The following is a 17424-nucleotide window of genomic DNA, read 5'->3' as shown; positions in this document are numbered from 1 at the left end:
AGTCGTAGAGCGAGCTGTCAAATGCTTGTTGCTTGTTGTGTCAAATCCGTGCTAGCTACAAAGTAACGAAGATAAATCAAACACCCAGTTACTTTCTTCTGAAAGTGGTTATAGCTCATCTATAGCTAGGTAATACGACAATAATTAAATCGACCGTTGAAGGTTGAACAGCACCTGTCCTCTCCACATTTTGTTTTTCTCTGTTCCATGGTGCTTTCTATCCTGGCTGCGTGACTGGTGGCTTGCGCTGGGGAACGAGTCGTCCAGATGATGAGGTAAGCAGGTAGAAATGCTAGCTTCAGCTTGTCAGTGTCCTAGCTAGCTCGCTATGTACCCAAATATGATGTGTCATGTATTGCAGGTTAGGAAAAGTACCTAATAATAAAGTGTTATCCCGAATACTTAAATGGGAGTGCATGCAGTCAGAAACTAGCATATTATGTTTGTCATCAGAGAGGAAGAGGCGAAGCGAGGCTTCGCCATGAAGTAAGAAATGTAGGTACTGGTGGTCAATGAGAGTGTCGAATTCGGTCAACAACAAAACATGAGTGCTTAATTTGCTACGTGGGTTTTATTTGATCGAATATACGTTTCTTAATGGTTAGGTTGTTACGAATGCAGTGTTATAAAAGTGGACGCACGTGGCATTTTGTCAAGTTAAAAAACGACTTTATTTTGGAGTTGTGCCTGTTGTTCACACGCGTATCTGCCCTCATTGGCTAGAATGGTCCTATATGACATCGCCTCCCGCCTGCATTCCATCTTTGAGGACGTATTTTCATTGTTAGAGTGGTCACTCGATTATCTTGTACATATAATATAAAATCTTTGTTTTCGTGTTAGCGTGTGCTAGCTATCAAAGTTCCAGCTGCAGTAGCTAGCTAGCTAGCTGTGATGGTGGCTCGTTCACGGACTTTGCTAACGTTGGCTAACGTTATATAGCCAGCCGTAGCCTATTTGCTTACTGCCTACTGATGGCTGGCTACTGTGAACGTTAGCTCCCAAGACTTCAGCCAAGTTACTTGTTTATTGTTGGTACAGTGTAGATAGCTAGCTATAAGCTCAGATCACATTACAAGTTACTTTGATGTCACTTGCTTTTTTAAATTCAGATTCAAAGAAGGGGGAACGACCTTTATTGTGATACCTCATTTTTTAAAGAAACAGGTTAAATAGAGAGAAAGATAGCTAGCTTGTTTTCATAATGTGTAATGTCAAATTGTTTGCTTATCTTTATGCAATTTTCAGTGCAATCATTATAACTATTTTTGTCCTCTTGAGAAAGCATAGTGGAGAAAGTAGGCTCTTATGTGTTATTACACATCCACTATTTTGTTTATCTGTACATGATTATATTAATTTGTTTATAACAGTGAACAATAATAATTCCAAACCAAAGGAGGAATTATGTTAAGGCTTGGGTCAAGATGATCTGAAATAGCAGAGCATACAGGTTTGCATTAGAGTATCTGCAGCTAGCCTGGTTGTCTGTCTGTCTGTCTGTCTGAGCTTTGCAGCCAGTACACAGCAAATCCGTGCCTGATCTGCTATTGGCCAGAGAGGGCTGGGAGGGTCTTCCTGGAGGCGGAGGAGCAGGCAGGAAGGGGGTGGCTGGAAATGTTTCAGCTAGAGAGTTAGCAGACAGTCTTTTCCTCCACTGTCGTGGAAAGAAAATCCCTGTCTAGGCATGGGCCTGAGCACACAGCACTGAGAAGGGAATGAAAAATATACACATGGTGATTATCTTTAGACAGAAAGTAATTAGAAGAAGTCGGACTACCGACACAGACTCTGTGGTGGATGTTAGAGAGACTGAGGAGCTCCAGCACTGCATGAGGTAAGAGGATTTTTTCCCTTGGCTGCTCTGTTTCCTGACTAGTTCATAAAGGAATTTGCTGCATTATGCTGCATACCATGCGGTGAGAGGGAGAGATAGGGGACTTCACTCGTAGAGGTGGTTAGAATCTGCTTCACTGATCACGCTCCTCTTGCACTTACTGCTTCTTCTATTTGCTTTTGGTTGGCTGTTCCTCTTTAATATGTACATTTAGCTGGTTAATGTTGAGAGTTTACTTCTCCCATACTGCCAGCAAAGAACAAGGTGCTCCCTTTACGCCTGCTCTGCAATTTCCTGTGGCGTTTCACCACTTACCCAGTCTGTCTGTCGTATATCTGAATGACTTCCAAAAGTGTGTGTGTTTGCACAAGGTTCATAAGAGTGTTTTCTTTATTTACATGGCTCTGGAGGACTGGGGGCCAACATCTCATAACCATGATTTATTCTCTGATGCACCAGGTGTTAACTCTTCATCAAATCTAACAGAAAAAAACACCAAGGAAAGTAACTTGAGAGGGTCTGTCACAAATAGAAAAATGGAAAGGTCTTCCTAATCCCCCTTCCCAATTCAAAGTTTGAGTTTGGGCCCGGGGACAGTTTTCTTCTGTACTATCCTATTGACACATTTTTGAAGCTAGGCTATGACATTTTTATGTTGTAGGTTCCATATTAACGTTGCAACATTCAATTCCGTACTTTACAGCCCTGCATGAATAACCATTTCTTTTTCTATTTAGACTCAAAACCAGTAGTTCCAGCCTGTGCTATTTCCAACTGTTTTGGAAGTTATAGGCTACATGTTTTTTTCCCCCTGAATCCAACTAAATTACAGCGCACACTGATAGGAAGGATCTATTTTCCTCTCACATTTGTTTGGTCTCACAGGTGGCTAGAATGCTGTAGATAATAACTGCAGATTTTCTCATACAGCAGTGCAAATTGAGCCTTAGTAACTAACATGAAGAAGATAATTAAGGTCGTGCCAGTTCAGTTGAAGACTATTAGAATATGAAGTGCATATGCTTTCTGATTCAATAAATTGCTGCTTGCATTGCCCATGGCTGAATGCTGGATGGTTTACAATAGTAACCTCTGTAACTGTTAGGCCCTAGAGCTGGTTGTTCTTCCCAGGCGAACAAAACAGAATGTCAGGGTTAACACTGACCAAACTAGGCCATGAATCCATAGATGCGATAACGAGGTAGAGATACAGGAAAAAGGCCATACAGTTACATATCAGGATATTTTTTGGAACGATTTATTGTATCGTTTTGACAATATTGCAATATTATTTTTGTGCTAGTTGGTTGTACTCCATTATTTTCCTTCATAGCTTGTCCTTCATCTTTTTAAATATATAGCCAATTTGTTTTCAGCACATTTAATTCCATGACTGATCAAAACTTGTTCTCTCAAGGCTCTCTCTTGTCCTTCTGCAGAAGAGATATGGTGAGCAATATGTTTGGAACAATGAATCGTAATTTAATCACAGTATAATATAACATATATAAACAATAACCTAAATGTAGGCTAATTTTGCAGGGGGGTATTGAGATTCGGGATCTCTCCCCCCACGGCATCTTTCTCCCATGCGTTTCCATGGCATTTCCACTGTTTTGGTCGAGTTCCATTGACCTCTTTACCGCATCTATAGATTGACCTAGACCTATTTTCATTTGTATACGCAGCTAATAATTTAACTCCCTTAACAAAAGTAATGATACATTTGCCAAGACCTCTCACATGTCAAATTGGAAACAATATTTTCATGATGAGTTCAGTCTGTAGGAAATGTAGGCTATTTTTTCACCAAAGTATCATTCTCTGGGCCATGGGATTATTCAAGGCTCTCCCTTAATTTGCATTTTACAGCTGCCTTTAGGGCATCCAACTGATTTATAGGGAATAAGTATAAACAAGAATCAAAACCAGGGCTACTGCAAAACAGGATGAGTCTCTCTCTTTCTCTCTCTCTCTCTCTCTCTCTCTCTCTCTCTCTCTCTCTCTCTCTCTCTCACACACACACATTGACAACCTTGTTACTGAATTCACAAGTGTTGCAGTACAGAGCCTCCCACACTAAGCTAAAGGGCAAACTATTGAGTGATAGTGTTGCATTTCTATATTTCTGTTGCCCTGATATGTTTTGCCAATAACAACAAAACTATGCTCACTTTTACAAAATGTATACAGAAAATACAGAAGATTGTAGGACTCCTGTTTACAATAGAATAATACCTCTCATGAGAGATGTGCAAGTTTACCTTCTAATTTATTAATTACAAGTTATTTAAAGTTGCTTCACAAAGTATCAGACATCACAATTACCCCAATTACATGCATTTCTGACCTTGGAGAAAAGGATGTTGAATTAAATTGTATTTGTTTTCTTTGACGTGATGTCCTACTTTTCCCCCCAAGGCCATCAGCTAGAATTTGAACGATATTGTTGCTGCACTTTAGTCATTAACTGGACTTGTAGGTAGCCTAGGTATCAATTGAATTTATCTTCAACCCTTTGTTTATGATGTAGCGTAATACAATGCATTCAGTAGCCTAAGCTTACATAATAGAGTCAGAAATGTGGGTGTAGGACAATGTAAAAATGAATGGGAGACATGCCCTGTACTGTAGGCTTCAATTGTTGAATGCCACATTGCATCATGCTGACACTGAGGCTAAAATTGAATTCTGTCCTTCCATCCAGGATGTCAACAAAATTGATATCGCTGCATGTTATTATTAGACTCAGTCCCCAAGGCCTTCACAATGTTTGGGGTCCTTCTCCTAGTGTACCCCCAGCAGCTCTGGCTCCCGCCAAGCATATTTATAATGTGGTCGTATTGGACTTGTCTGTCTGAATAGAAAGGCTGTCCGGGGATAAATACAGTGCCGAACATAGAGTGCATGGAATTAAAATTTCATAAACCGAAGGCCGAATACAGATTCAAGGTCAGAAGCATTAATCAGTCAAATATATCACTGTGATTGTAGGAAGAAGGCTGCTGTGCGGGGGTGGCTGTCGATTAAGACACAGGCCCACGTCACAGGCTGACATTTGCAATAGCCTAGCTCGTAGGATTTTAGCACAGGACTATGGCGTAGGCCAACAATATCCCACGGGAACAATACCCCACCACCTCAAATGACAGTTTAGCAGTTTGAGGGGGGAACTGGACTAATATGGAAAGGTCACAGGAAGTGTTATAGGCACCTCCCAACCTGTGTCCTATAATCTATCATGCCTCATCAGCGTTATCCTAGACGCACATTTACCCAGGCTGCCAATAAGGATCATATTATATTGTCCGACATAGTAAGCCCTTTAAGAATAGCCCTTATGTAATTTTGGCATTTGCAAATTTGCATGCCTCCATCTACTCATCCTGTTTATTTAGCTCTTATTGTAGACTAACTGATGTAGACTGTAATTATGTCATTAATGGTATTGTGCAATTGATATGTAGAGTTGACAGGTATTATTTCAGGAGGACAAATTACATTTCATACACCTTTTTGTATTCACTTTCCCCAAATGGGCTTGCCTTTTACCAGATCTGAACATGAGTTAGGACTAGGCTAATTGCAAAAGGTCTCAATTGATATTAGCCTATTCATTACGTATCTTTCCATAGAAGTCGAAAGTCCTTTGGGAGAAAAGGAAATTAGATCCTGCCTTGAGTGGATGATCATTTTTTTAATGATTTTCACAATTATTTTGTTCATATAGATGGATGTGTATGTCCATTAGATGGGATGTAATGGAGGTGGTTTACTCATACTGTATGGTCCTATCATAGAGTAGCCTACATCATTTTTTAAAACACATTTGATTGCTTGACACAATTCATGATGATATTTTTAACCCAAGCTATGCTGTTGCCATGCCTCAGTTTGTGAAAAGAGCCCATAGCAACTCGAGCAGTATAAAATGAAAGTAGGCTAATAGTATAGTAATAACAAGAGCACTAACATACATTATTTATAAAAGAACTAGGCTAACCTAACTCTTTCCTATCTTCCAGATCACCAACAGAAAGTGCCTTTCAGACAACATCTCCAACTTGAACCTGCTCTGTGGTCCATATGTGCATGGAAAGCAAACGCTCCCTTTAAGGCCAGGTCTGAGCTGTGACAGGGGATACCTCAGCTGCAAATCTTCAGTAGCCTCCAATTCATTTCTGAACAACTCCAGTGACTAAGAAATCCAAGAGGAAAGCATTATTGTGGAGAGGAGAACTGTCAAAGCACAAAGAGCTGACAAATTAGAAGTTGGCAAAGTCAATACAAAGCACATCTTCGTTAATATTCTATCAACGAGCTCCATTGCCTTGAAATACTATTGTTGAGAGTGTTCTTGTCAGTGGAGGAGGAGAGACACTTGGGGGTGTCACAGAGCAAGCCCCTCAACCTTTTCAGAGGTCTGCCATAGGTGCAAACTGATTGATGAGTGATTGATCATTAATCGATTAGCCTTCCTCCCAGCTTATGATGCGAGGGCCTGTCTAGTTGCTACATATGATTTGAGAACTTTTCAAACACAAATAAAACAGAGCCAAAAGTTTTGAACTTTTTTACTTGAGGCCATTTTTGAGTTAGAGTCAACCGATATATTGAACTTGCAGCGTTCAATTGGAACCTCTTAACATGGCTCTGAATATATCTTCGATAAGAGACACAAAATGGCTGACATTGGAAGTTTGTCGGCAGTTTCAGAGAGGAACTTGCTCACGGAGTGATGAGGAATGCAAATTTGCACACCCACCAAAGAGCTGCCAGGTTGAAAACGGAAGAGTTATTGCCTGCTTTGACTCGCTAAAGGTAAGCAATGTCATGCACCATTCTTCTGTTAGATTCATGATTCTTTGCCTTGTGTGCTGGGAGAACTGTGTTAGGCCGACCTAGGAGCCAACACAGATAAAGAGATACTAAATTGTTTATTGTTAGGAAATAGAGACAGAAAACCTCTTTCTCTCATCCCACTAGACATCCCAGTGCCAGGTACTGTTTTTTCTGTTTATTCTAATCCAAAATTGACATCCCCCATGGGGTGTATATAAACTATAGCCTAGTGCTGGCTTCCAGTGGGATTACTGCTGATGCATTCTCCCTCTCACCTCAGTGGCCCTGGCTGTCTGTGGCTGGGCCTGGGTTAATCCACAGAGAAGCTCTCACTGCCCCTCCCCCCATGGATTATTCTTATGTTCAATCATCTCCTTATCTCCGCTGGCCAAAGGGCCTGGTCCCTATCGGTCAAGGCTGGTGCTCTGACAACCATCAAGAGGAATTGATACAAAGAACCTATTTATCCAAAGTGCCTCTATAGGTTTGAGTCCTTTATTGAGAGGGTGAAAATGGGTTGCTTTTGATTTTGCCCATTGAATTTTCACCTCAAGCCGTTAATGGAGACGGCGATAGTGTTGCAAGTTACTTTTTGTTATTGCTATGGATGGCAGGACATTTAGGGCCTCACTAGTTGCCCAGACATTAATCTTAGAAAGAGTCACACACTGTTGCCCAAGCTCCTTCCAGAACAGTGCAGTCATTGAGCTGCTTGTCCTCCAAGGCTTGTATCTACCAACCATGCATCTAATGTCTTAGCCTACTTACTGGGCCCTCGGAGACTGGAGCCATCACACCACGAGGCTGGTGATTAGAACCTGGGGGGGAAAGGCTGCTCAAGACTCATAGGTTCCTTCAGAACAGAGACTTGCAATGGATTTTAGTTTGAGGTGAATGTGGAAGAGGCTTTACAACTGGGGGCAGTATATTGAGTGTAATACTCTTGCTCCAAAAATAAATGATTTGCTTAACTTTTCAGTTGTTTATTCTGAAATATTGTGGTAGGCTAGGGTACATTAATGCCCTCGGCAAACAGGATTAAAATCCTCTCTGGCTCAACCCACCCACACACGCTTCATTTCACCCAATATTGTCTCTATTGTTATGTCACAGTTGCTCTTATAATGAGGGTTTTTTTAGACTATAGGGTTTCATAGACTGCACTTCAACTGATTTTAATGACACTAGGCTCAATGTCATCACTTCTGTTCTGCACATCACTATAGCAACTGTGTCTGTCCAGCCTCTGTCCTGAAAGGGGATACTGTAATGCAGGCTAACTTGTTCATTTCTAAGGTGAATTGATTTCCTGCTGCAGTTCAAGTGAAATATTGATTCATAATCAGGATTTCCATGTGCTTGCATCAACCACTATCTGTGAGGATATTAAGTGATACATCTCAGCCTAAAACATGTAGGCCTATGATTTCTATATGGACTGTTCAGAGCACGCAGGAGAGAGTGAGAGAGGCTCTGTTGTTAGCTGATGGAAGGGGGATGGGAAGAGACTGGTTAGAAAATATACAAATGCCTCAGTCATGTGATTATGTCACGATTCGTTCTGCTGAATAGCCTCTTGTCTAAGAAGAGTTCCTCGAGTGTTGTCTGTAACTGACATTCCTATTGGCTCAACTTTGACAGTGGTTTCCGCTGTGATTTAGCCCACATTTTCCCTAAAACATATTGATGTGTTCTTTAGTAAACTGAATGATAGGCTAGCCATGTTGGCCCACTTTTACAGTTTTGATGTAATATCATATGAACAAAAACCGTGTTTGTTCAGCTTGTGGATTTGGTCTGTTGTTTTCATAAGTACCCCTTATCAACCTCTAGCTAAAGTACTTTTGAGGTGAACCGTTTCAATAAAACACTGACTGGAGCTTAGGCTTAAGTCTGAACAACTGGTGAGGCAGCATCTCTTATGCATGTCACAGGTCTGTTCTCCTGATTCACCCTCCTGCCCTAACATGCCTAACCTCATTTTGTGCATGTGATTCCACTTTCCCCAGCAGCAACAAATGCATGACAGTAACTACTTTCTCATGACTGGCTGCAAATTGACGAGGAAAGGCAGACAGAAACTTGTGTTGTCCACAGATTTCCCCCATCTTATCCGAATCGTCTGCATGAGAAGCTGTCCTTTGCCTTACTGACCTGCCGATTTCCTCCCCAGAAATAGGGATGGGCGTCAGGCCCTGTCTCTCCCACTGCTCTCGGCCTAAACCAACACTGCTGTGTTGGCTGACTGGCTGGGGCTTGGCTGTCATTCATGATATGGCTGAGAGGAGCTGTTTCCTGTGGGCTGGTCCCAGGAGACAGTTCTGAAGCTGGGTCAGAGGAAGCCTCTGAAGACAGAGAGAGCAGTGAAGAGAACAGTGCTGCTGATGCCTGGAGCTAAGCTCGATAGCTTCCTAGCTTACAGAGAAGTAGGGTGAGACGTTATGTGGGCTATCACATATGATTAGGAGCTCAGCTGATTAGGAGCTCAGCTCAGCACTACATTATCACCACTTGATGCAAAGGCAGTGAGTAGGAAATATCAAATTCAGTTGGATGGATACTTAATTCGTTAGGCCTTACCTAGGTTAGCCTACATGTTTAGCCTACTAGGTGTAATCACCATATGCCAAATAGCCTAGCTATGGCACTTTCTGGAAACATGAAATCTAGGCCATGCGTTCATTGTCAACTGCAGGGGTTTTCAACCTTTTTTTGCCCAGTGACCCCCTCCCAGGCAAACCGGCGACCCAGGGACCCCCATCATACGTTAACAAAAATATATATTTTTCACGTCTTTATCATGACACAAGGCGAGACCCAGATGCAGACACAGGAGGCAGATGGTTGGAGTTTAAGATGTTTAATGATCCAAAAGGAGTAGGCAAGAGAATGGTCGTGGACAGGCAAAAGGTCAAAACCAGTTCAGAGTCCAGGAGATACAGAGTGGCAGACAGGCTCATGGTCAAGGCAGGCAGAACAGTCAGGCAGGTGGGTACAGAGTCCAGAAACAGGCAAGGGTCAAAACCAGGAGGATTAGGAAAAGGAGAATAGCAAAAAGCAGGAGAACGGGGAAAAAATGCTGGTTGACTTGGGAACATACAAGACGAACTGGCACAGAGAGACAGGAAACACAGGGATAAATACACTGGGGAAAACAATTATAATTATAGGACTATTTCTCTCTATACAATTTGTATTTCATATACCTTTGACTATTGGATGTTCTTATAGGCACTTTAGTGTTGCCAGTGTAACAGTATAGCTTCCATCCCTTTCCTCGCTCCTACCTGGGCTCGAACCAGGAACACATCGACAACAGCCACCCTCGAAGCAGCGTTACCCATGCAGAGCAAGGGGAACAACTACTCCAAGTCTCAGAGTGAGTGACGTTTGAAACGCTATTAGCGCGCAACCCGCTAACTATCTAGCCATTTCACATCGGTTACACCAGCCTAATCTCGAGAGTTGATAGGCTTGAAGTCATAAACAGCTCAATGAAGCACAGTGAAGAGCAGCTGGCAAAACGCACGAAAGTGCTGTTTGAATGAATGCTTACGAGCCTGCTGGTGCCTACCATCGCTCAGTCAGACTGCTCTATCAAATCATTGACTTAATCATAACATAATAACATACAGAAATATGAGCCTCATGTCATTAATATGGTCGAATCCAGAAACTATCATTTCGAAAACAAAACGTTTATTCGTTCAGTGAAATACGGAACCGTTCCGTATTTTATCTAACAGATGGCATCCCAAAGTCTAAATATTGCTGTTACATTGCACAACCTTCGATGTTATGTCATATTTACGTAATATTCTGGCAAATTAGTTCGCAATGAGCCAGGCGGCCCAAACTGTTGCATATACCCTGACTCTGCGTGCAATGAACGCAAGAGAAGTGACACAATTTCACCTAGTTAATATTGCCTGCTAACCTGGACTTCTGTGTATTGATTTTAAGGAAGGCATTTATGTTTATGGTTAGGTACACATTGGAGCAACGACAGTCCTTTTTCGCGAATGCGCACCGCATCAATTATATGCAACGCAGGACACGCTAGATAAACTAGTAATATCATCAACCATGTGTAGTTAACTGGTGATTATGATTGATTGATTGTTTTTTATAAGACAAGTTTAATGCTAGCTAGCAACTTACCTTGGCTTCTTACTGCATTTGCGTAACAGGCAGGCTCCTCGTGAGGCAGGTGGTTAGAGCGTTGGACTAGTTGGACTAGTTAACCGTAAGATTGAATCGTTCTGCTCCTGAACATGGCAGTTAACCCACCGTTCCTAGGCCGTCATTGAAGATAAGAATGTGTTCTTAACTGACTTGCCTAGTTAAATAAAGGTGTAAAAAAAAAAAAAAAGCAAAATTGGCATCCAAAAATACCAATTTACGATTGTTATGAAAACTTGAAATCGGCCCTAATTAATCGGTCAACCTCTAGTTGAGACCAGGCATCTTAAGGTGGTCTCCAGGTCCTGATTAGCTCGCTCCAATTGTCCGTTCGATTGGGGATGGAATCCGGAGGATAGACTGGCCGATGCCCCAATAAGAGGTCAGAACGCCTTCCAAAACTGAGATGAGAATTGAGGACCCCGGTCGGAAACCATGTCCACTGGGAGACCATGGATCTGGAAGACGTGCTGCACCATGAGCTGGGCCTTCCTTGACAGAGGGTAGTTTAGGGAGAGGGATGAAATGAGCGGCCTTAGAAAACAGATCCACCACTGTCAGAATTACAGTGTTACAGTGTTCCCCCATCAGATGGGGGAAGCCCAGTGACAAAGTCCAGAGAGATATGGGACCAGGGATGAGGAGGGACCGGTAGTGGCTGAAGAAGGCCAGAAGGAACTTGCCATGGAGTCTTGTTCTGGGCGCACACCGTGCATGTGGCGACGAAGGCAGAGACGTCAGGAACCATTGTGGGCCACCAGAAACGTTGTCGAGGGAAGGCTAGGGTACGGTGGGAACCAGGATGACAGGTTAGCCTGGAAGAATGATCCCATTCCAGGACCCGGGACCGAACTGAGTTGGGGACAAACAACCGGTTAGCCGGGCCCCTTTCATGTCCAGGCTGGGAGCGTTGTGCCTTGTGAACCAGGGTCTCAATACCCCAATTCACAGTGGTTGCTAGGCATGAGTTAGGGAGAATGGTTTCGGTGACCGAGGGTGTGGCAGAGGAACTGTATGGGTGAGAGAGAGTGTCAGGCTTCACATTTTTGGACCATGGGCGGTAGGAAATGGTGAAGTTGAATCTGGTAAACAACAGAGCCCACCGGGCCTGCCTGGAGTTAAGGCACTTGCTGTAAGGAGATATTCCAGATTTTTACGGTCGGTCCAGACCAAGAATGGCTGTTCTGCTCCTTCCAGCCAGTGCCTCCACTCTTCCAATGCCATCTTGACCACCAGGAGTTCTCGGTTGCCTACATCGTAGTTCCTCTCTGCAGAATTGAGACGATGAGACAGGAAGGCACGGGGATGAAGCTTTTGGTCCTGGGCAGATCGCTGGGACAGGATGCCCTCCACTCCAACCACAAATTGATGCGACGTGTCCGGATGGATAAGGATGGGTGCTGTTGTGAACCGATGCTTCAGGTCCACAAAGGCTTTGTTGACAGCAGGAGACCCTCTGAACGGTACTTTGGGAGAAGTGAGTGCCGAGAAGGGCGCCGTCAGGGTGCTGTAAACCCGAATGAAGTTTGCAAATCCTAGGAAACGTTGCAACTGCACCCTGGACGTAGGTTGATGCCAATTCACCACTGCTTTCACCTTTCCAGGATCCATCTGGACATTACCCTCAGCAATGACATATCCTAGAAAAGCGATTGTAGAGCGGTGGAACTCACACTTCTCAGCTTTCACGAACAGTTGGTTCTCCAGGAGGCGCTGAAGGACCTGCCTGTGTAAAACAGGATGTCATCAAGGTAGACAAACACAAAACGGTTGAGCATGTCCTGGAGCACATTGTTTACCAAAGCCTGAAAGACAGCAGGGGTGTTGGTGAGTCCAAACGGTTGAAGGCTGTCTCCCGCTCATCCCCTTTGTGTATCTGAACCAGGTGGTAGGCATTCCGAAGGTCCAACTTGGATAAAATGGTGGCCCCCTGGAGAGGTTCAAATGCCGAAGTGATAGGGGGTAACGATTTTTGACAGTAATGTCATTCAGTCCCCGGTAGTCAATGCACTGACACAGGGTCTTGTCCTTCTTCTCCACAAATAAAAACCCTGTGTCTGCAGGAGATGCAGACTGACAGACGGCCCCAGTTGCCAGAGACTCCTCTATGTACTCCTCCATAGTCTTGGTCTCCGGCCCGTATAGATAATATAGTCGACCCCGAGGTGGTGTGGTGCCTGGGTGAAGATCCCACTGGTACTCAGTGGAAATGACAGAAACATCCAAAGCCTTGCTGATGCCCTGAGGAAGACGTCTGGGGAAAGGCTGTGCTGCTTGAAGACAGTGGGAATGGCAAAATGTGCTCCGACCCATGATGGAGCTTGTGGTCCAGTCAATAACAGGGTTATGTTTTTGAAGCCAGGTAAACCCAAGACAACAGGAACATAGGGAGATGCAATGAGGAGGAACTGTATGGTCTCACTGTGGTTACTGGAAATCCGTGACTCCACCTATTGAGCGGCCGTCCAGTGCACTGGCATCCATGGGAACCGAGAGCGGTTGAATGGGAATACCTAGCTCAGAAGCAATAGTAGTATGCATAAAACTTTCATCCGCCCCAGAGTCAATAAGCACTCAGAGACTTAGATTGGTCTCCCCACAGCACAAGCACAAAGAAAGGTGTGCGGGTGATGGGAATTAGGGAACTCCCAGTCTGACTCACCAAAGTACTTGTACCCACCAGACACAAAGGTTTCCTAACAGAGCAGGTAGGTATGTAATGTCCTGCCCCTCCACAGTACAGACAACAGTTGGAATTCAACCTACGTGAGCGTTACCCAACCGATAACCTAGCTCTTCCCAATTGCATAGGCTCAGGAGAATCCAACTCAACCATCGTTGATAATTCACGAGGGAGCTCAGGTGGCTTCTAATCCTCTCGGGAAAACTGCCTTCGGGAACTTCCGGATTCCTTTAAAAGTGAGCGAGCCATAGCGGGTGAACGAGTGTGCCCGAGGCCAGGCCTCCTCTCACTCCTACGTTCCCTTAAGCGTCCATCAATTTTAATGGTGTGGGTGATGAGGGAGTCAAGATCCACCTGCAATTCTCGACCTCATCCTTCACCACCTCGGATAATCTGTGAAGAAAGGTATCGAAGAGAGACTCCGGATTCCAGGAACTCTTGGCGGCCAACGAGCGAAAATCAACCTCGTAGTCTGCCACACTATGGGAGTTGAGTTAAATCAAGAGGTTTACTGGCCGCCTCGCTCCCGGATTCCAGAGACTCAAATACCTTCCTCAACTCCACCATGAATTCCTCCAGATGACAACAGAGGGTGGATTGTTGCTCCCAAACAGCCGTAGCCCAGGAGAGCACCCTTCCCGACATTAGCGTAATAATACATGCTATCTTCGATCGGTCCGAAGGGAACAAAGATGGCTGTAGCTCAAAAATAAGCGAGCACTGAGAAAGAAAGCCCCGACAGGTACCAGGATCTCCAGAATATCTCTCCGGAGGAGGTAAGCAGGGTTCTCAGGGATGGCAGACAGCCTATGAGTTAACTCCTTAATAAGCTCCATAGCAGTCCTTGTGCCCAAGGAAGCGAAGGGCAGTATTTGAGAATGCTGTTCAATGACTACAGCTCAGCGTTCAACACCATTGTGCCCACAAAGCTCATCACTAAGCTAAGGGCCCTAGGACTAAACACCTCCCTCTGCAACTGGATCCTGGACTTCCGACAACAATGAGACAGCCTATAGGGAGGTCAGAGAACTGGCAGTATGGTGCCAGGACAACAACCTCTCCATCAATGTGAGCAAGACAAAGGAGCTGATTGTGGACTACAGGAAAAGGCAGGCCGAACAGGCCCCCATTAACATCAACGGGGCTGCAGTGGAGCGGGTCGAGAGTTTCAAGTTCCTTGGTGTCCCCATCACCAACAGTCTATCATGGTCCAAACACACCAAGACAGTCGTGAAGAGGGCACGGCAAAACCTTTTCCCCCTCAGGAGACTGAAAAGATTTGGCATGGGTCCCCAGATCCTCAAAAAGTTCTACAGCTGCACCATTGAGAGCATCCTGACCGTGGCATCACCACTTGGTATGGCAACTGCTCAGCATCTGATCATGAGGTGCTACAGAGGGTAGTACGTATGGCCCAGTACATCACTGGGGCCAAGCTTCATGCAATCTAGGACCTACATATTTGGCGGTGTCAGAGGAAAGCCCATAAAATTGTGAGAAACTCCAGTCACCCGAGTCATAGACTGTTTTCTCTTCTTTCCACAGATTCTCGATTGGATTCAGGTCTGGACTTTGACTTGGCCATTCTAACACCTGTATATGTTTATTTTTGAACCATTCCATTGTAGATTTTGCTTTATGTTTTGGATCATTGTCTTGTTGGAAGACAAATCTCCGTCCCAGTCTCAGGTCTTTTGCAGACTCCATCAGGTTTTCTTCCAGAATGGTCCTGTATTTGGCTCCATCCATCTTCCCATCAATTTTAACCATCTTCCCTGTCCCTGCTGAAGAAAAGCAGGCCCAAACCATGATGCTGCCACCACCATGTTTGACAGTGGGGATGGTGTGTTCAGGGTGATGAGCTGTGTTGCTTTTACGCCAAACATAACGTTTTGCATTGTTGCCAAAAAGTTCAATTTTGGTTTCATCTGACCAGAGCACCTTCTTCCACATGTTTGGTGTGTCTCCCAGGTGGCTTGTGGCAAACTTTAAACGACACTTTTTATGGATATCTTTAAGAAATGGCTTTCTTCTTGCCACTCTTCCATAAAGGCCAGATTTGTGCAATATACAACTGATTGTTGTCCTATGGACAGAGTCTCTCACCTCAGCTGTAGATCTCTGCAGTTCATCCAGAGTGATCATGGGCCTCTTGGCTGCATCTCTGATCAGTCTTCTCCTTGTATGAGCTGAAAGTTTAGAGGGACGGCCAGGTCTTGGTAGATTTGCAGTGGTCTGATACTCCTTCCATTTCAATATTATCGCTTGCACAGTGCTCCTTGGGATGTTTAAAGCTTGGGAAATCTTTTTGTATCCAAATCCGGCTTTAAACTTCTTCACAACAGTATCTCGGACCTGCCTGGTGTGTTCCTTGTTCTTCATGATGCTCTCTGCGCTTTTAACGGACCTCTGAGACTATCACAGTGCAGGTGCATTTATACGGAGACTTGATTACACACAGGTGGATTGTATGTATCATCATTAGTCATTTAGGTCAACATTGGATCATTCAGAGATCCTCACTGAACTTCTGGAGAGAGTTTGCTGCACTGAAAGTAAAGGGGCTGAATAATTTTGCACGCCCAATTTTTCAGTTTTTGATTTGTTAAAAAAAGTTTGAAATATCCAATAAATGTTGTTCCACTTCATGATTGTGTCCCACTTGTTGTTGATTCTTCACAAAAAAATACAGTTTTATATCTTTATGTTTGAAGCCTGAAATGTGGCAAAAGGTCGCAAAGTTCAAGGGGGCCGAATACTTTCGCAAGGCACTGTACATTATTTTACTGTAGTAGAGGAGAACCTTTCTAATTCAGGGATTATTCTGCCATTGAAATCCTTGGACTGGCCGCCTAAGAGTTTTTTCAGGTCGCCCAAGTCCAAACAGTGTAAAAATATATATATTTGGGGGGATGCTTTCAATGTTTACTTAAATGATTGAAACCTGCTATAAATTATGTAGAAAAGATAATGCAGATATAGTTTTAAATAATATCATATTTGAGAACTAACAATCACCAAAAGTCAGGGAGAATTGAAAATTCCAAAAACAATACATTTAGCAGTATAGATTTTGATATTATATTTGAGCAAAATAACATAGCATTAGCTATGGCAAAATGTATAGAATTTCAGGAAATTTGTTTTATAACAGATTTTTTTTTCTCTTAGCTCCATGGCAAAATATGTAGATTTGCTTTAAAACCGCAAACATTTCTCAGCTCCATGGAGCTCCAATTTGTAGAATTGTAGAAAATTGTCTTAAAAATTCCAACATTGCTCTACACCACCAAGGTCCATCACCTAAGACCTTTTTTGATACAGATAAAAACTTTAACTATACCCTTTTTATGTCTCAATTCCTCAGATTGTGCGAAGAGCAGAGCCTACTAAAATGGTCATTGCAATTCCTGGATCCTTGGCACATCCCTACCCAAAAACCCAACCTTATCTTAACCATAACACTTACTTAACCCTAACCTTAACCATTTTAAATGTCAACTTCAATGGGGTAGTGACATCCCAAGGATCCCGGAATGCACGGACCCTACTAAAACAGGAGTATCAATGAACATTGATTCTGGCGAATGGCATTGCGATACCACGTACCGCTATACTAGCTGTCTAGTCTGTGTTTTATAAATGTGCAATAAGCATAAAACACAATTGTATAAGCAATTGGCAACTCATTCTCATTCTGAGAAATAAAGTAGGCCACTTGATTTCAACATCTGAACAAAGTGGATAGGCTAGCACGCTGTACAAACAATTGGAAATGGAGAGAAGGGTGTGTTCATAACAATTCAACTGTTCTGCCTTGTTAACTAGCAAATAGATCCAAGTTTGCTAAACTTGAAATACACCACATGACCAAAAGTAT

At 43.5% G+C, this 17424-nt stretch overlaps 1 protein-coding gene across 30 annotated transcripts in view; it reads left to right on the top strand.

Annotated features, from left to right (window-relative positions):
* The window catches only part of LOC139399143 (muscleblind-like protein 2a), a 36591-nt gene continuing 19167 nt past the window's right edge, over positions 1–17424 (top strand). For 9 of the 30 annotated variants that reach the window (XM_071144786.1, XM_071144788.1, XM_071144779.1 and 6 more), the window contains exons 1-2: positions 1–275; positions 5863–6658. In XM_071144786.1, the coding sequence (XP_071000887.1) occupies positions 6485–6658 (174 nt within the window). In that variant the 5' untranslated portion in view covers positions 1–275; positions 5863–6484. Of the gene's footprint in view, positions 276–1584; positions 1838–5862; positions 6659–17424 lie in introns of those variants that run through there. The other 21 variants (XM_071144770.1, XM_071144775.1, XM_071144708.1 and 18 more) reach the window with 10 other exon arrangements.

Source organism: Oncorhynchus clarkii, chromosome 3 (assembly GCF_045791955.1).
Source record: "Oncorhynchus clarkii lewisi isolate Uvic-CL-2024 chromosome 3, UVic_Ocla_1.0, whole genome shotgun sequence".
NCBI classification, from domain to species: Eukaryota; Metazoa; Chordata; class Actinopteri; order Salmoniformes; family Salmonidae; genus Oncorhynchus; species Oncorhynchus clarkii.
The sequence above is the reverse complement of the archived record's forward strand: the minus strand, read 5'-3'. Positions and strand labels throughout refer to the sequence as shown.